The following is a 20,699-nucleotide window of genomic DNA, read 5'->3' on the forward strand; positions in this document are numbered from 1 at the left end:
CGTTTTTTTATGAAGACTGAAGACCAGTAAGTTACCTATACTAGCGCGGGAAAGTCAGATAGATTTTGTGCTGTGTAAAAGAAGTCAGCTAAAAGAGGTTACCAACTGTAAAGTGATAAAGGTGAGGCGAAAAGGAAAGTAAGTAGGACACCAGAAAGTAAAGTGTGGAAGTTAAAGGATAATGATTTAGCAATAGTCTTTAAGAGTAGAAGGTTGGAAGAGCTTGAGGAACAAGATACAGACTGGTGAGAAGCTAACAATGAAGTTGTGGTGCAAGTAGGAGAGAAAGTGATAGGAAAAACATAGGGTAAAGGGCCTCTTAGAGGCAAAGAAACTTGGTGGTGGAACCATGAAGTGCAACAGAAGGTTAGAGAGAAGGAAGGGGCTAGAAAGAGGTATGACAGATCTAGAAGAGAGGAAGATAAGGATATATACAAGGTAGTAAAGAGGATACTATAGCTAGTGCTAAGGAAAGATCGTTTGCTCAGCTATATGAAGAGTTGGAAACACCTGAGGGAATGAACAGATTGTACAGCATTGCTAAAGCAAGGAACAAGACATCAATGGACTTGACCCACGTGCGGCAGTTTAAGAGTGCGGGTGGAAGAGTGTTAAGAACCGATGTTTAAATAAAGCAAATGATAAGTCGAATATATGAAAAAGAAAGTATGCCCAATGCATGAATAGAGAGTATGATATTATCATTGTATAAAGATAAAGGGGACATTCAGGACTGTAAGAAAGAGGAATAAAGTTAATGTCGCAGAAAACAACACAAACACACCAATAAGTAAGCAATATTAAGAATGTATATGTGTTGTTTTCACCTGTTGGTTTTGGTAATTTATATTAAAAAATAATATGAATGTACCTTTTTCTGGCGAATATCTTCCAGTTGATCTTGTATAGTATTTGTCAAATCCAACTGTTCTTCAGCAAGTCTATCTCTTTCTCTTTCCAGCTGGGTGATGAGTTTTTTGTGTTTCCCGCTTTCGATGAAGAACAAGTCCAGCTCCAATTCCAGTTTCTTCTTGGACTGTTCTTGAATGTGGATGAGCTTTTGGTGGTCTTTTTGGACGACTTGTTGCCTAGAATCGGAAAACAATGTCAGAAGATGAAAAGCATCTAGTTCTTACTATCTACTTACCTTTGAATAGTTTTGTTAAGAATATCTTTTTCCTTTCCTAGCGTTTCTATTGTCCTTTTGTCTTCGTCTATGTATTTTTTAAAGTCCTCTATCTCTTTCTCGAAGATACCTATCCTCTGTCGGAGGTTGTTTCTATCTATTGTAGTTTCGTCCCTTTCTTTGATGATTGTCAGTACTCTCTTTTCCAGTAAGTCTCTTGCTTTTTGAGCTTTCGACAGATCATTTTTGTAACGGGTAGTTTCTTCCATTAATACCTAAAATAAATACAAAAGTATAAAGTATTTTCCAAATAGTACATCTTTTAACCCTTTACCGCATCGTGTCATAAATGGCACAAACCAAAAAAGAAAGTTTTTTTAACGTTTTAACTCAATTTTTGTCGTAGCTCTATGGCAGCCCATACCTGGCACATACTAATAGTGAACGCGAGATAGGCAGCCGTGCGCAGTTTCAAGCTCATGCTTGTTGAAATTCTGAACCACGTGAAACAGCGTTCGAATATTGAGGTAATTTTTCATGGTAAAAACGTTTTTTAGGGCGAGAAAAAATTGAAATTCATTGTATTGTGATATTAGATATCTTCTCAGGTGAGTACTAAAAATTATGAATGTTGAAAGGCTCTCGAAAACCCCAAAAAGAGTTTGTCCTATATGTAGTACACTATAAAGTTATGGACTCGATTGATTGTTTTTGTATATATGGATCCTAAACTCATTTATGGTACAATGAGTACAGTTCGAATACCAGATAGAACTAGTCGAAAAGAATCAGATCTCTCGGATGAAGATGAATTGAAGGAGCGTGAAGATTTACCAGGCAATGTCAAGGAAAGTGTCATTCCTGCCACATACTCAGATTCCTCAGATCATGATACCCCTTTGTCTGAAAGACTCTGATATAAAAGGAAGAAACCTCATAATTGGGTGAAAGGTAATCTGAGAAGATCAGAAAATGATCAAAAATTCATGCGGTAAACCGGTAATTCAGAAACTAGCAATTTGTTCTCACCTTCATATCTATAGATTTCTCCTGCAAGGCTTTTTTCATAGCATCCACTTCAAACAAAGAAGTGTTATGTTCGTCTGTCAACTTAGCTAACTTCACTAGAGTTCCTTCTAATTCTTTGGATAATTTATCATGCGCATATCGCCAGTCTTTAATGTCTTTATGCAAAGCAGATATTTGCTTTCCTAGTTCCTTTATATTTTCGTCAAGTTCATGTATATGAATATCTTTTTCGTCAATTTTAAACTTGAAATCTTGTATGTCACCTTCTAGTTTCTCTTTGGCACGCTTCTGTCGACTGGTTTCTTGGGTTTGATCCTAAAAACAACAATTGTATACTCGTTACCTTGTAACAATAATTCTTTTAGTAGATTTACTTCTAGCTGTCCTGCTATTTCGTTGATTTTCATGTCAGCTTCGGAGTTTTTTTTCTCCAGTTCCTCTTGATACGTAACAGCATTTTGGAGCTTGGTATTTAACTGTGTCACTTCGTTTACCAGTCGATCTCTTTCTCTTTCTAGACCGTCTTTGTGTTTGCTGAGTTCTCCGGTTCTAAAACCCAGACAAGATAATATTGGTTAAAAATTTTAATTAACTTAAATTTAAATCTTACTCATCCGTATCCTGATTCATTTTGTTCTTAAAATCAATCTCAGCATTCAAATTCTCCACCTGGCGCCTCAAATTGTCAATAATCTCGTGAGCTAGCTGCTCCCTGGCATGAGCAGCATCAGCTAGCTTCCAAGCGTTTTCTATCTGCCGTCGTAGCTCGATGATGGTCTTCTGATCTTCATCGGCTAGTTTTAAAGACAAGTCGATTTTGTGGGCTTTGTCTGTTAGATCAAATTTCATGTCTTCGGTAAGTGTTTCAAGTTCTTTCTGTCTGGAGTAAGTCAGGAAGAAAGCTTCGAAGAGTCTGTTGAAGTCTTCGGTGAACTGGAGAGCCTCCGGGTTTTGCTCGAGATTCGCAAGTGTCTGGAAATGAATTACAAGAATATTAAAGTAACGGTCAGAGTATATTAACCTTTCAGTAGACGCAGCTTGTCTAGGAGACCGGTGGGACTCAATGAAAGTCAATTCTAAAGCCAATCGGAAGCTTTCGAGTTTCTTCGGATCTACCTTCATCCTTCATTTAGGTACATTTATCGACTGTGTATCATTACAGTGTTGATGCTCGAACTCTAAGTTTGTAATTTGTAAAACCGGTGCAGTGGACCGTGTGCGACTACTGATACACAAAATTAAACTGCGTTTACTGAAAGGTTCATAATAATATTTAAAATAATTATAATATAAGTTGATCACCCTGTATAAACCTAAACCTGAGACATATAATATATGTAGACGTCTGATAATTTCTATCAACTTGTTTTTCAAATCTATAAATAACTTTCTAAATTAGAAAATTGTCTAGCAAACCACAACCCTTCGTTAGCCTTCATTACCTTATTAAAATCTCTTTCCACAATCGGAAAAAAATGTTCCGGGTTTTCCGGATCAAGAACCTCTACGGGTCGCTCTTCTTCGCTATGAAACTCATCGCCCTCAAAGTCACTATCCTCCATCTCGATAATTTAAAAGTAAAAAATGTGTATATGAATTGGATGTATAAATAAAAAATAATTTTAAACGGTTTTTGACACTGTCACTGCCGATGTTTTGATCTGAAGCATCCATGGAGTTGCGTTGCTGCACTTCTGGCCCATTTCCAGGCAACGGAAAAACTTTTAGTGAAAGTTAGGTGCGTGGTATTGATTAAACAATGGTTTTAATATAAAGTTTCTAACGGAACGTTTTTAATGGTTTTGTGCCTTAATAAAAGTGCCAAAACACTACAATTAGAAATAGAATAAAACAGTTCTTATTAGTTAATATTCTGTATTTAATGCCTGATAATGATTATTTTTTTTTCTTTTCATCGTATGTTGTGTGGTACAAAATAATTTTTTTTTATTATTGTAATTTTATCTAATAATTCGCATGTTTGTCTATAAAATTTTTCTGTTACTTTGCTTGTTTTAAACTTTTTATTTTTCCTATAACTGTAATCCAGATTCTTCTTCTCCTTTGAGTGCCTCTCCTATCGGAGCTTGTACATCATTAGGGCGGTACTAATTTTATTTACTGCTGTTTTGAATAATTCGTTAGTGGTACACCCAAACCACTCTCTTAAATTTCTCATCCAGGACATTCTTGTACGGCCTGGATTTTTGGCCTTGGATTTTTCCTTGCATTATATTTTGTAGGAATGTCTAATTTTGTCCTCTCATCAGGTGGCCAAAGTATTCAAGTTTTCTCTTTTTTATATTCAGTGTAACTTCTGGATCGTTATTTATTCTGCGTATTACCTCTTCATTTGTAATTTTATCCACCCAACTTATTTTTAGTATACGGCGGTAGCACCACATCTCAAAGCTTTTAAAATTTTTAACATTCTTCTGTTTAAGAGTCCATGCCTCAACACCGTAAAGCAAAGTACTGAATACATAGCATTTTAACATTCTAGTTCGTAGCTGAATACTAATATCACGATTACAAAATAATTTTTTCATTTTTATAAAGGTAGACCTGGCAATTTCAATACGTCTTTTTATCTAGTGATTTTGGTCACCTGTGTCATTGATGAGGGTTCCCAAGTATTTGTATTCGTTTACTTTTTCATCCTTATGCCGTAGTTATTACATGTCTTATTCATACTTTCAACTAGATGTTGTAGATCTTTCGCTGTTCTTGCCATTATCACAGTATCGTCAGCATATCGAATGGTATTGATAACTTCTCCATTGACTATTATCCCTTCGTTTGCATGTGAGAGAGCTTCTTGGCATATTTCTTCGCTGTAGATATTAAACAAGAGCGGTGACAATTTACAACCCTGTCGTACTCCTCTACGTATTTCTATTTCGTCCGATGTTTGGTCTTCTATTTTTATATTAGCTCGCTGATTTCAGTACAGATTTAATATTATTTGTATGTCTCTGGTGTCGATGTTCTTACCCTCCAGGATTTCTTTGAGTATATTGTGGCGTACTTTGTCAAAGGCCTTTTCAAAGTATATAAAGCAGGCGTGTATCTCTTGGTTAACATCTAGGCATCTCTATGTTACGACGTTTAAGGCAAAGAGAGTTTCTCTTGTTCCTAATCCTTTCCTGAATCCCATCTGTGTATCGTTAATATCGATATCTAACTTTTGATAGATTCGGTTGTGGATGGCTCTAAGAAATATTTTAAGCAGATGACTCATCAAGGAGACTGTTCGATGATCAGAACATTGCGTTGCCTTAGTTTTCTTCGGTATGGTGACAAACGTAGACAGCAACCATTCTTGAGGTATTATACCAGTACTGTATATTGTATTGAATAGATGTAATATTATGGTTACGGATTTATCATTCAAAAGCTTCAACAGTTCTGTAGAAATTTCATCAGGTCCATTTGCTTTTCCATTTTTAGCGTTTCTTATTGCGTATTCTACTTCTTCTTTCAATATGTCTGGCCCAGTTGCATTGATTATCTGAGTTAAGTTGTTTCTGTCGTCTTCAAATAATTCATTCAGGTATTCTGTCCATCTTTTTATTTTATTCTCTAGATCTACAATAAGATTTCCATCTTTGTCTTTAAGTTTACCTAATTGGCATTTCTTTATGCTTCCTGTTATCTCTTTCACTTTTTTGTGCATATTGAACGCATCGTACTTTTTCTCATAGGTTTCCATTTCTTCACACTGTTCTTTAATCTACGCCTCTTTGGCTTCTTTTATTCTCTTTTTATGTGTTTTTTTATTTCTTTGTATTTGTGTAGGCAATTCTTCATATTTGTTCCATCCGTTATAATCCAGATAACAGATAATAAATCCGTAATTTGGTTGTGTAGGCAGTCGAGATTCAGTCGCTCTGTCACAATCCCTTACTTTTTATTCGTTTTTATGTACTTTTCAATTTAAAACATGTCTTGTTTTTAAAAGCCACCTCCAAGAATCGTCAGTGATAACTAGACTCGTAACAAGTTATTCTGTTCTTCCAAAACAATAAAACAAACATTTTTACATTTACGTCGACAGCTTATATCTAACAACTTACGTGATAGGTACAACGTGCTTTAATTAAAATAGATGATTATCAGTTTTGTAATATTCGTTTGTAACAATGTACTTTTTTACCCATCTTATGTTCTTTGTTAGGTTTCCTTAAACATTAAACTTTTCTTTCCATAAGAACAAGAATGTAATGGTGGTTGCCTATACTGTAGTTTGATAAACTTACATAACAAAGTTTCAAGGTAAAATAATTTCATCGATAACTGGTGTATTAATTCCACAGTTGTATTTTACTGTGCACCACTTCAGATTTTTGATTTATTAAATAATTCAGCTTGGAAAATAATGTCCACCTTAATTACTTTTTGTTTATTTTTAGTGTAACACAACTGATTGGAAGTTAATGCAGCATGGAAAAGTAGATGAATTACTCAGAGGGAAATAGAAAATGTTCCAGCGAATCTTAACTTCAAAAACACTCATCGAAGAAAAGTGTATGCCCCAACAAGCGATTCTTTAGAAATTTATTAGTGAAATACTGTACCGAGATGTTAAAAATATGATGAAATGTTTATTTACTTGTAAAAGTCTATATTTTATGTTATTTTACTTATAAACCAAAATCATCTGTTCGAGATATAGTATCCATATTAATATGTTCAACTTTAGAGATGTACCATGTGTCGGATTGTAAATTAAAACTCTCAGTTTCTTAGCTTTATTTTATACTCAGTATTCATGCATGTGTTATGGCGAGCACGCCACTGTGTATGTGTTTTATCTCAATATTCAGACTACTTAGAAGATGATAAACACCCACGCTGAGAATCTCGAGGTGTTTACGATATGATCAAAAACTATGAGAGGTTTTTAGGATATAGTTTGTATTTCTTAAGATAGTATAGTTTTATACCCTAAACATCTAAATAAATTTGTGCATATCATTCAGAGTTTCATTACTTAATTCTCCAACGAACACATATCATTTTATACAGAATATAAGTCATATTACTTACGACATTGCACATTTCTACCAAGTACTTCAGCACTATAACTTCTTCTTAATCATTCTGATCACTCAAAGACACAGAATATTCACAAAATGGATTAAGAGAGGTATTACACTTTACATCATGTAGGGATCTCATTTTTGTAGAAGTTGTATATTTTTTCTTATTGGACACTCTTAGATATTGGATCTTATAGAATGGATACTTTATCTATTATCAATTGGAATGATTTTAAGCCTTAGTCTCCCATAAAATTCGGATGTTATCTGAACATTTACTTACCAATGGTACTTTGAGTACACCCTTGTTGATTGGTCATTTATTTAGCCTGTATTTGAATTTTCTGCACTAATTATTGTTTAAACTTTCAAATTCGGCCTATTTGGAGTATAAGGGCACCATATTTTGTTAGTACTTACAAGCCCCTTTGGAAACACTTTTGGAAGCCTCTGTTGGTTAATTTAGGTTGGTGTTTACTACAAAAGACACTTTGGGAATCTTAAACTTTATTATTCTAAAATCCTAAACTATTTACTTTTTCTTTTTTTAGTAATTTTTTAAATATCTTATTGCTTTTGATTGCGTATGTTTCATTTGTAAATGTAAATTTCAACACTGCCAAACCCATTTGAGGCTATCTTCACTGGGACCAAATGTGAAAATAAAATAGAGAAAACAAAGACACTCAGATATTTATATAAAATCATTTTACCAAATTCATAAAATTTACTACTACTACTATCGGTTTACAGCGTTCTCCGACGCCTTCAGACTCCTAACCGCCATTCTTCTCTATTTAAACATATGCCTGGAGGGATTTCTCTTTTTCAATTCCCTCTCTCCAGCTTCTTCTTCTTCCTTGTGGTGTCCACGTCAAAATCTGTTTCGGAATCCTGTCATTCTCTGTACATGGCCGTACCATATTAACTGTTTTGTTTTTATATCATCAACTATTGTATGCTTGACTCCCATCATTTCTCGTATTCTCTCATTTGGTATCCGATCTTTTCTTGATTTGCCTGTTGCTCTTCTCCAGAAGTCCATTTCTGTTGCTAATAACAGTTTCTCTGTTTCATTGGCCAAACTTCACTGCCATATGTGATTACACTTTTAAGTATGGTGTTGTATATGAGTAGTTTGTTCGCTTTATATATTGTTTGGTCCCACAGAATGCTGTTCATCATGGATATGGCTTTTCTACCCTGTATATTTCTGTCTTTTATAGCAGCATCGAGTGTTCCATCTTGAGTTATCTTTATACCCAGGTACTTGTTTTCATCACAGTGTCTAATTTCTACCCCATTGTCTAATATAATGAACTGCTTTGTCCCTCCAATACACATGGTTTCAGTTGTTTTCGAGACCCCATTTGTTATATTCTTCTATTAGCTTCCGAGTCATGTAAGTCGTTATGATCATGAGCAATCAGTATTTGGTCATCAGCGAAATATAAAGTGTACAGTGTAGTCTTGTTATTGAGAGGGGTTCCCATGCCATTACATTTTCTTTTCCACAGCTTGAGTGCTTGTTGCAGATAAATTTTGAGAAGGGTAGGCGAAATAAAGCAACCCTGCTTTAGTCCTTTCGTGACTTTAAATCCCTCAGATATCCTTGATCCAGTTTTAATTTTTGCAGTCGTTCCATTATACAAACTTTGGACTTGACCATAGTTTACTGAGGGGTACACTGCCATATGTTTTTTGTAAGTCTACGTACACCAGGTGAACTTCTTTATTAACGGCTGTTTTTTTCTCAATAACTTGCCTAATAGAGTACAAGTGGTCTGATCGCCCAGCTCTAAAACGCTTCGTAATCTCTAGTCATTTTGTATTTTGTTCTTAATAAGTTTCCCATACATCCTACTTATTGTGCTGTTTACCGCAATTCCTCTGTAATTTTCACACTGATCCTTGCTGCCCTTTTTGTGGATAGTTGACATGATAGATAACTTCCATTCTTTTTTGGTAATTCGGCCCCATTCAAGCAGTCCTTAAAAGAGTTTTCTCAACTGTTCCTGGAGTTTGTATGTGCCGGCTTTCACTAATTCTGCAGGGATGTCACCAGGACCAGAATTTGGTTATTTCTTACATCTCTGATTTACTTATTTGTAATGGTGATGAATTTATAGGTATACCTACGAATTCATAAAATTTAACTTTACTCAAATGTAGGCAACCACTATTTTACCCATCTGTATTTGTGACTGCCTATAAACTAGAACGGGCGTGATCACTTTATCGATTCGTGTACCTTCTACTGCTACAGTCGTTTATCGATTAAACAAACTCAAAACTACTGACTATAATAACTATTTTTAGAATAAAACGCACCATGAAAAATATTCTTTAATAGAGATATGAATCCCATAAACCATATAAATAAATGTACAAGTTATCACAAAATATTTCAGTACAATAATGAAAATTATTGAGTCGTTACGTTTCCTTGTGGTTCTAATTCATTTTTTTTTAAATCTAACGTTGAAATCATAACAACTTCGCCTGAATGAGAAATATACAGCTATATGTAAGAAATAACAACGATCAGAAGTGATAGAGAAGTGTATAATAGTCAAAAAAGTCGTTAGAATATTATAGTGAGGTCTTTTAGTTGTTATATTAGAATATTGTGTAAAATTCACTGACGTTTCTGTTTTAAAATAAGCGTAGAGGTTATGTTAATAAGTTTTATTATTCTTACTGTATGTTACGGGAATAAATATGAAAAAAAAAAAACATATTCTAATTTACAATAGAGTGCTATCACAACTTAAAAAGTACTACAAAAGTGCAAAATATTACTTAAATCCATTTAAAATTAGTGGACAATGAAATTTGGCGCTCCAGCGCATAACCATGCTTTTTTTTTAACTACAAAATAGCTTAATTTATTAATGGTTTGAGATAAACGTCGTGGGCACAAACTTAATGCTTTCTTCGCAACGAAAAGACCTCCAGTAGGAATAGTGATATTTAACAATTTGACAAATAATCAATTTTAACTTCTACCTTGTTTTATTTGAATGTCTTTTTGTTAGACCAACAAAATTCTACTAGAAACAAATTGTACAACAGAAGAAATAATGTAAATCTTTTTCAATTCGTCTATTTTATGTAACCCTCAAACATTTGTTAAGAAGTGTTGCTACGTTTTTATGAAAAAATAATACAGATGGCAGCACTAAAAATGCATACCAACTTAAGTCAAAGACTTTATATCGTTAGTGTAATTCGCGTAGTGCGTAACTCTATTTTTTTTTCAAATATGACTTGTGCCATCTGGTACAACGATACCATATCTTTAGCCTGAAAAATACCCATCTCCGCAGCATTTACCGTTTCGCAATAAAAGCCGTCACAGAAAATTACCTAACTCCATGCATCAAATTGTTGACAAGCGGAATTAAAATACGACTACACATTTTATTTTTGTTACAGAAATGGCTAAAAGAGCAGACATGATTATAAACCTTCTAGGAGGACCGTCAAAGTTAGACGGCACTGAAAAAAAGGACCCTTTTCAAGTTATAGAGCCTGATTTAGACAACTTTACTCTTGCTCTTCCTTCATCCATGAAACACAATACCATCGACAATGTTATTGCCGTGCAAACAAACAGTTTGTAGGCAACTATCAGTCCAATTATTGATGATCTCAAGAAATATGCTAGAGAAACCGAAGAAATGTTTATCAATCATGTTTGTGAGGAAGAACCGTACATCATAATGAATTTGGGTGATTTTAATATTACAGACACGGTCACTAATGGCACATAAAGATCAGAAGAAGGCATCTCGTGCATGCAAAAAACGAACTGCCAAAACAATGAAACGTCCAAAAACTCGGACTTCATAATCATGAGAGCAGAGATGGAAGAAGAGATAGGTAGTGGCTTTGAAGAATTTATAAGTAATGAAGGATGCAAAGAAAACGATCCGAACAACAGTACACTGAATCCAAAAGAATCAAAGGAGCAAACACGAGAAGTACAAGAATAGAGTAAATGGGCTTAAGTATCAGGGAAGAAAAAGAGAAAATGATTCATGGAATTACAATATAGAAAAGGCGGCAGAAACTATGAAACCTTGTTGCAATTGCAAGTTAAGTAGGGACGACAAGACAAAATTGAAATATGGTTCTATTTCTGACAAGGCCAGACACGAAATATTCGACAATTTTAGGAGAAAAACTTGGGGTGAGAAAAAAACTTTTGTGAATAGAGAATGGGAAATATCTAGAAGGCAAACATCAACCGAGTTTTATTTAAACGCTGAACATAATCGAATACGAGTATGCAGAAAGATGTTTTGACGTGACAACGTCTTAAATTAGGTTGTGGCTCGGAGTCATTCATGAAAAAGTGTAACGCCCGCTCACGTCTGTTACGATGAGTCACCGAACGAGAGAGGGGCCCGCCGGACCGGCGAATGCCTTGCGTCTCTCTCCCACTCAAACATGATCGGTCCGCTGCGCGCGCAGCACTAGAGAATTAGGCGCGTTGAATCGGTGCGTGCTTGTGTCTCTGTCTTTCTCGAGCGTTCTTGGCGTTCAAGACACATTACAGCAGAAACACTTCCTTTCATTTCATATTTCTCCTATCATCGTCCTATCCTCAACAAAATCACTCAAATAGAAATTAGTTAAGTTTAAGTTTACATGTACAATCTTTTAGTAAACAAAATATATTTCTATAGTTAAAATTTGTGCAATTCTTATTTTCATTCAATTCCTTGTTCCTATTGTGCAATTTAATAATATTTATATCAATAAATATTCTACCGAGAAAAAGACGTTGTCACGTAAAATCTTCGCCCGTAAAACCGACTTTACAGGCAACCGATTTTTTAAATACATTCTGTATTTAAGAAATTGCCATAAAGAAGTGGACCAGAGAAACAGTTACAGATAATAAGCAAGTTGAAAAGCAGCCGAAAAGCGGAGAAGGAATAAAAAACAACAAACTTTTTCGACAAATTTCCCAAACTTGATTCCCATTACTGCAGGGCAAATAGTTCAAAGGTATACTTGGAAACAGTATGGCAATCAAAAGCACAATTATATAGATCTTACTGCAAAGATTTTTGGAGAAAATAATATAAAACCCATGTCAAGAGCCACCTTTTCCATAATTTTCGATCAGCAAAATTGATCTTTATACCAGCCTAAAAGGGATAAGTGCGATATTTGAGTTACTTTTGAAACAAAGAATATTGTTATGACGAAGCACGTCAAGAAAAGGTTACTGACAAAGAATCAGATAATGAAGTTTTTAGATTGATCTGCAATATGTGCTACTTTGTCCAAAGTCCAATGTGACCTCCCTCTATTACAAAACAAAACTTATCGTACATAATTTCACAATTTACGATCTAAAACGCCAGCAAGGTAAATGGTTTTTGTGGAATGAAAAAGAGAGTCGGGTAACAGCCAATGAGTTTGCAACCATAATTCAATTCCTCAATTTCCTCAAAAAAAAAAGTAGAGTCCAATCCTCGTGATAAAAAAACTAATTATATTTTGTATAGCGATGGTTGCTTTGCTCAAAATAGAAATTCTATTTTAGCAAAACGCCCTGTTTAACTTAGCAATAGAAAAAGATTTAACTATAATACAAAAGTATCTCCAGAAAGGTCATACTCAGATGGAGGCAGATAGCATGCATTCTACGATAGAAAGATTGATTCTAAAATCCACACTTATAGTACCTGTTTGTTGACTATGCAATAATACACAAAAAAGCATGTATGAAAAATCACTACAGAGTAGAGTACTTATCACATGATTTTTTTAAAAACATGGAATGTAATATAAATTTTATCTTATCAGTACGACCTGGGAAAAAAGTCGGAGATCCCCAGGTAGTCGTCCTAAATAAAGGCAATTAAAAATACAAACAAAAATATATTTTACAAACTTACGACATTCTGAATTGGAATGGAAAACTTTTCCTGTCAGATTACCTGCAAATCCAAAATTTTTAGATTTTGACTCTTTAACTGTATTATACAAATGTAGAATTCCAATTAAGAAAGAAAAATATCAGTATTTGCAACAAGTGAAGAAAAGTTTACAGGACTACCATTTATTTTGTGATCAATTACCTCATAATTAGCCTTTTAAGCAATATTTTTTCTGTTACAATTACTGATGTGTAATCCTCATGTTACTGGTTTATTTGCAATAAAAAATAAATAAACTTTTTCAGAAAAATGCGTATTTCCATGTTGCTTTCAAAATTTTAGTTCGCAAAAAGTATATCTCCAATTTCATTTAGAACAAAAACAATACTTCATCTAAAAACCAAAAATAGAACATTCAAATTTTATCTGAGTTGACTAGTAGTCGTAAAAACTAATTTCTTGCCAATCGGTAACAAGTTTAATCATTTAAATTAGTTTTTCCGCTCTCCTGTAAAATTTTATAAAATGGAGTTACGCACTATGCGAATTACACTGACCATATACATATCAAACATTGATTCTAATGTTATTTGTCAATATTAGGAGATGTCACCATACCTACTGTAATATTGATTTACTTTTCGATATATCGTTCAGCCTTAACAAAGTTATGAAAATTTTAAAGAGCTATCTAATATTCTTATCTCGATATTATAATACACAGACACATATAAGGCAAAATTTTAAAATCTTATCGTACGTAAGATAAAAAAATGCTTAAATGAATCCTCGAAGATCGTTTTAGAGCCTTGGAAGATGGAAATTGCACAATTTTAGACACATATGTGCCATTACAGGGTTGATACAAGTCAGTAGCAAACAATTCTTAACGATTTTTAAATAAATCAAGATTATTATATGCGATCCAGTTGAAATAACTCAAACCCGACAAAAAATTGCAGAAAACTACACTGGAGCAACTATTTAATAAATAACTGCAAGTGTTTTAAGCAACTATGTTATCAAATTGAAAGCTTTACAATAATTAGAAAGATATTTAACTTATTTAATGATAAAATAAACAAAACTAGCGCAGTCAGTAGTATTAACGTCAACTAATAAAAATCAATATATACATAAACATTAGAAATGTATATATTTTAAGTGTTTCAACCCTATTTGGCGTATTTTCTTTCAAAAAATAGTCGATTTCGAAGATCCACTTGTTTGAACGAGCAGTCTTGGTTTCAAGCTACGATGAAGCGAAGTAAAAGAGTTTTTAAGGAGGTAATATGTGTTGGAACGTCTTGGTTCGCCTTTAAATGTAAGTTTGATACAAATTTTTGAACTCAACATAAGTTATACACGCAAACCTTAAAAACTTAATTCCCACTAAAGCTTCTGGGAACATTTTTTCGGCACCAAATACATTCCAAACCAAAAAATCGGACCAAAATCGATAATGCTCTCCATAAAGGTCATAGTTTTTCACTTTAAAGGTCAGTTCCTCCTCATGTCTGGTTGAAGTGTACTTCTTAACCGTTCTACGTACATTCTTTGCTAATGCAGTCTACAAGAGATCTTTAACGCAATAAAATTGGACTATTATGGGAGTTTCCATGGGACAGTAGTAGATAATTACTAATTAGAAAGTTCAGCAAATTGGCAGTATGAAAAATGAAACAATAAATATTTATTAAATCCTTTAGTGCCATTTGTCGTTAAGAAAAATATAAGTGGTACAGTCAATAGGATTTTAGTAGTGATGCGGTAGCTGGGCAGATTAGAAAAGTTCCCTACGGTAATAAACACAGATATCGTCTGGATGTTACAAGCAATTTTTAATGTATTTTAATACCGTGATGTTGAGAATTAATTAAAATACGTTTTGAAACAAGAAGAGTTCTGTATAAGGGAAACATAGTTAAGAAAAATGTGAAAAAACTGATCCAGTGTGTCGAATCTTCCTAAAAATACGCTGATGAGGTTTTTCTTTGGCTATATACTATTTTTTATAACTGGAATTTGTAAACATAACTGAAAAATGATTTCATGACTCAACAAAAATAATGCATACTGCATTATTATAAGTATTTTGAGCTCCAAATGTATGATTTATCGATAATTAGCAAATCTTGTTTAGATATATGCAGAACAAAAACAAAATTCCCACCACAACATTCGCGAATGACTATGAAAACCAAGACATTCAAATTTTAAACGTTTCCTATCCTGCAACACTTGATAAACCTTCCATTAAGTACACACTGATACAAAATATAGAATAAAAACAACCTCGAGTTTAATCTCATTTCGGTAGACCTCACCCGGAAAATGCTACGGTGAAAGGTTCCATTTTATTTCATAAATAATATAATGAAATAAAAAACACTTGGAAGTAAAAAAAAAACGTTAAAAACAACTATTTTTTAAATTTCCGCAAAAATTATTAACGTACAAATGGCAGATGTTTCGGTGATAAGGCACTTTTGCTATGATTAATGTAAATTTATTAAAAAATGTGAAATGTCTTAACTATAATTTATAAAAACATAAAAGGTTAATATGAATGAAACTTTTCAGACGCAATTCAGATATTCCATACCTAAAAGGCTACCAAAAGTTGATACATTTTTTGTTAAACAGTTGCGAAAAGTGTCTTTCCACCAAAGCTATCCATGAGTTTCATTCTCATATCTGTAAAAAATTGTTTTTTGTTTATTAAAATTTATTTTTCCTCCTATTCTATCTTTATTGGCACAAAAAATGCAAATTAAAGGGATAGAGATGCAATTATTGTTTAATGTGTTTTTAAAATTAGTAATGCAATTAATGACGAATGACAGGTGGCATAAATTGTTAGAAATAGTGCATTTCAAGATAGCACAGGCCAACGATGAAAAAACTTTTTTGATAAAATTACCTCTTTCCTATTTGTATTTTAGCATGCTGACCATGCTGATGTATCACCCACCATTCTTTCACAATTTATCATTTAAAATTGCATAATTACATTTTATTTTTTTTACGAGCGGAGAAATCTAATGTTGCTTGGTTGGTAGCACTGTTAATGAACTGTACAACAATCTTTGTTCTTCTTTCTCTTCATTAACAGCTGTATAGTTCCTTTATTCTAATAAACATAACCTTACTTTTTAGTGTTTGACTCATACGCTTTTAAGTATGGCTAGTTGCAGTTGTAAAAACTTTCAACTACATTTTGTTACATATGTGGTGATTTTATTACTGAAAAACATCAGAGAAACATTACTGACTTTGCAAAAAAAGGTGTATTTTGCATATTTTGGTGTGAAAATTTTCGAGCAAGACAAAAGTTGGGCTCCTCACAATCAGCCCTATTCTGTAACTATAAATCGAATAGAAATGGGTCAAATCGAATAGAAGTCATAAAGTCGGAACGGAATTGTAGGAATCGGTATTCTGTAACTCATCTTGACCTCTACTATCGGAATGTTGTATAGAAATTGATTTCGACTAGACATAAATTAGGGGTTGATTCATTTTTGTAGCTACTTCATTTTTGAGTCTGTGGTATTATTTTATGTAGATTTATTTAGATAAAGTTTACTAAATAATTTAACTGCTCAGCAGATGTCTTTTTCTTTCTTGTTCCGCTTGCCATTTTGTATTCTTGTAACGAACGTACTTTTTTAACTTAACCAAAACAAATCAAAAATAGTTGACAAGCTTGAAATATGATCTTCTTTTTTGATGAATTTTTCGCGCGCACTAGCCTTGCCAGTAAGATAACGTTACAGAACACTTATTTCTCTTTTTAGTGCGGGGTTGCCACCAACTTCTGAGCGCGTGAAGTAGAAGTTGGCGTTATCAATTTACACCGATTACGATCCGAGTTACACAATGCCAATCCAAACACAAAAACGACGCGATAGATATCCAACATTCCGATTTCGGGTAATTACGATTCGACTTGGTCATTTCTATTCGATTTGTTAAAAGTTACAGAATAGATCTGAATGTATGTTATGCTTGTGTCGAGGATTTAAGGAAATAGTCGAAGAAAGAAAAAAAGCATTCAGATTTACAGTGTATATGGTGTGGAGGGAGCAAAAAAACCATTTCTGAATGTAACTCCAAAAATAAGAAAGTGATTGTTTATCTTAATCTCCTGTTTGCTATCCGTCCGGTAGGGTAGAGCATGGACCTGAACTGCCGGTCCCTGAGCCTCCTCTAAGTATTGATGATATTTTAAATACTAGTAAATTGGAATCTGATGAAAGTGGTCCAGGAAGTGATGGTGAATTTCAATGTCCTTCAGAAAATTTACAACCACAGTTGTTTACACAAGCCGAGTTACATGACTTGTGTCATGACAAGAGATTTGTGTTTAACAAAGAAAAAATCAGAATTGTTTGGTTCGAGATTAAAGCAGCAGTGACTATACCGTTCTGACGAGACCTAAGGAGGTCGAAATACGTATCAGCGGTTGTCGCTGCACTATATCGAAACAAAAATCTAATACCGTCATTCTGTTTTATTATTTACTTCATTTGAAGTACCAGAAACTGAATTCACTACGAATTTTGACCAGGATGAACGGCTTGTGGAATGCAATTTTAGATTCCCTTGCTGAGTAATTTATCCAGCTGTTTGTTTCGCAAATTTTAGGAAACACAGTGGTTAAGATTTGAATTCGGTTTCGCTAGGCAGAAATCGTTTGATTTCTCTTTTTGTTAAAAGAAAAGAATTTGTTGTTGCCTGGTACATCTATTTAGAAATACAGGTACAAAGATCAACAGTTTGCTCAGTTTTTTAGGCAGGAAGGGGATTTGGCCTACTGTCATGATATTGGTGGTCTAATGAATGAGTTTGTTATTTAGTATAATTAGGATGATTGGAGGCTTTTTATAGACTCTTCAAAAACAAGTTGAAAAGCTGTACTTGTATACAATGATAACACTTATGCTTCACTTCATATTGCTCATACCGTCCATATGAAAGAGACATATGAAAATCTTGACACAATTCTACAGAAAATCAACTATTCAGCTCACAATTGGATGATCTATGGAGATTTAAAAGTTGTTTGTCTGCTACTTGGCCAACAAAAAGGATTTACAAAGTTTCCATGTTTTATATGTGTATGGGACAGTAGGGTAAGAGATAAACACTGGTCCACAAAACAATGGCTCATGAGAAATTTTTTAACACCTGGCGAGAAGAATATTTTGTACAAAACTTTGATAGATCCAAAAAAAAATCTCCTTCCACCTCTTCACATTAAGTTAGGCTTAATGAAACAGTTTGTCAAGGCCCTGCCTAAAGATGGAGAATGTTTCAAGTACTTAAGTGGAAAGTTTCCTCATCTATCACAAGCCAAATTAAAAGGTGTTTTGTTGGACCAGATATTCGTAAAATGATGTTCGACTGCGCCTTTGAAACCAAGATGACTACTAAGGAAAAAGAAGCTTGGATTGCATTCAAACAAGTTGTAATCAAGTTTTTAGGTAATGTGAAAGACCCTAACTACGACCTTATAGTAGCTAATTTATTCTTCTTCTTAGAGTGCTGAGTTCTGCCTTCGGCTAACAGATCTTCTTTCTTGAATCTTTCTCTGTATTATGAGTCTCAAAATTTTATATTTTGGTCCCCTCATCACGTGGCCTAGGTATTCCAGTTTTTTGGTTTGTATAGTGGTGATTAGTTCTGTTTCTTTACCAACCCTCTCCAGTACTTCTTTATTTATAATTCAATCAGTCCATGATATTTTTAATACTCTGCGGTATAACCAGAGTTTGACAGCCTCGATTCTTTTTAAATTGTATTTTTTTAATGTCCAAGTCTCAGCTCCATCTAATAGCTAATTTATTAGATAAGTTTAAAGATTTGAGTCTAACTAAATGATCTAACTCTTGCAAGTGAAGCTCGTGGTTTGAAAATAAATATCAAGAAGACAAAAACAATGATTATAAGTAGAAATGATTATCCCAACGCAAAGATATATGTCTCTGGAGAAGAAATCGAACAGGTCAGGCAATTTTAATACTTGGGTTGTTTGCTGAACGAGGGTTGGGACCCCGAGAATGAAATAAAGAGCAGAGTTGAACAAGCCAGAAATGCTTTTTGAGGCTTCGTAAGTTTCTGACTGATCGCAAATTGGACTTCAACCTCCGATACAAGATGCTTAAGTGTTACGTGTGGCCTGTTCTCTTGTACGGAATGGAAGCATGGACGTTAAAGGCCAGTTCCATTAACAAACTTGAAGTGTTTGAAATGTGCTGCCTGCGTCGAATGCTTAGAATATCATGGACGGACAGGGTCAGAAATGAGGAAGTACTCAGAAAAGCGGGGTTACAGGATAGGGAACTTTTTGGTTATGTAAAAAGTAAGAAGACTGCATACTTGGGACACATATTACGAGGAGAAAGATATACTTTTCAGCAACTGATACTCGAAGGGAAGATAGAGGGTAGGAGAGGTCTGGGACGTAAAAAAATGTCATGGCTGCGCAATATTCGACAATGGACAGGAATCCACAGCTATGAAATGCTTCGCAATGCTGCTAAGAACAGAATTATTTAATCCTGACTATTTAACATCTCACCTGATAAGACGATGTACGGTGGACGCCTACGCAGAAATGCACGGCACGTTAAAAAGAAGAAGAAAGATTTGGGATGTCTAATGAGCCTCAAAATCCACTTTTTGCATAACCATCTTGACGTTTTCCCTAAAAATCTGGATGACGTCAGTGAAGAACAAGGCGAAAGATTCCACCAGGATATCAAGGTAATGGAGAAACGATACCAGGGATGTTGGAACACCAACATTATGGGTGATTACTGTTGGTCACTTCATCGGGAATAACAGAGTGCCTCGCATAGGAGAAAAAGCTACTTGAGCAGTTTTAAAGAAAAAAAGAGAAAGAACATACAAAAGCATTGACTTCTGAAACGATTGTACAGACCTATACCATTACAAGATAGGAATTAGATATGTATTATTCTAAAAATGTATCATTTTAATGTATTTCGGTATTTTGTCTTTTTCAAATTATTATTATGTGGAATAAACCAGTGTCATATTGTGGGAAAACTGTAGGTGGTAAGCAAAATCTAATTTCAGATTCTTTTTTAGAGACAAAATGTACACCGGATTCGCATAAATTTGTTTTTTGTTTTGTTGGCCTGTGTTATTAATGACATCGGTTATTAATGACAAATGCTAAGATCGCAAGAAACCCTAGACGAGCATTTTCCGGTCGATTCAACCGAGTCAACAGTCCAAAACAGTCCGTTTTACACAGTAAACGGTGTCAAATTGTATATAAAACATTTATTGCACACCCTGACGGGTTTGACGAGTCCGAATTTCGGTAACGGAACACTATTAGAGGAGCATCGAGCACAGAAGACCTTGCCGCAATTGCGGCAATGATGGCGTCGTTTGACCACCGTGAAGTTGACTCGGCAGCTCATACACTTAGGCGCCTCGACGTCGGGGATCCAAATGGGCGGGCGGGAATAGTCGGGTGCTTCGGTGCAGAGGATGTTGTCGGGTTCGTTTTGAGAGACTTCGTTAGGATGCAAATTGGCTATTTCTTCGCGGAACGAAGCCAAC

The 20,699-nt window shown here is 34.3% G+C and overlaps 2 protein-coding genes and 1 long non-coding RNA gene across 4 annotated transcripts in view; 1 reads left to right on the plus strand and 2 right to left on the minus strand.

Moving 5' to 3' along the window:
- LOC140440967 (cilia- and flagella-associated protein 58-like) overlaps nt 1-3,809 on the minus strand; it is a 32,411-nt gene extending 28,602 nt beyond the window's left edge. Inside the window, exons 1-6 of the mRNA XM_072531328.1 lie at nt 3,598-3,809; nt 2,766-3,127; nt 2,530-2,704; nt 2,156-2,470; nt 1,148-1,401; nt 872-1,088 (exon numbers count right to left, since the gene is read on the minus strand). Coding sequence (XP_072387429.1) covers nt 872-1,088; nt 1,148-1,401; nt 2,156-2,470; nt 2,530-2,704; nt 2,766-3,127; nt 3,598-3,717 — 1,443 coding nt within the window. The 5' untranslated portion in view covers nt 3,718-3,809. The remainder of the gene's footprint in view (nt 1-871; nt 1,089-1,147; nt 1,402-2,155; nt 2,471-2,529; nt 2,705-2,765; nt 3,128-3,597) is intronic.
- The window catches only part of LOC140440972 (uncharacterized), a 35,136-nt gene extending 28,059 nt beyond the window's left edge, over nt 1-7,077 (plus strand). The window contains exons 2-3 of the long non-coding RNA XR_011950960.1: nt 1,533-1,653; nt 6,568-7,077. This is a non-coding gene — a long non-coding RNA (uncharacterized lncRNA). The remainder of the gene's footprint in view (nt 1-1,532; nt 1,654-6,567) is intronic.
- A 2,453-nt stretch (nt 7,078-9,530) lies between these two features.
- LOC140440973 (lateral signaling target protein 2 homolog) overlaps nt 9,531-20,699 on the minus strand; it is a 53,228-nt gene continuing 42,059 nt past the window's right edge. For both annotated transcript variants that reach the window (XM_072531335.1, XM_072531334.1), the window contains exon 6: nt 9,531-20,699. In XM_072531335.1, the coding sequence (XP_072387436.1) occupies nt 20,378-20,699 (322 nt within the window). In that variant the 3' untranslated portion in view covers nt 9,531-20,377.

This window comes from Diabrotica undecimpunctata, chromosome 5, assembly GCF_040954645.1.
Source record: "Diabrotica undecimpunctata isolate CICGRU chromosome 5, icDiaUnde3, whole genome shotgun sequence".
Taxonomy (NCBI): Eukaryota; Metazoa; Arthropoda; class Insecta; order Coleoptera; family Chrysomelidae; genus Diabrotica; species Diabrotica undecimpunctata.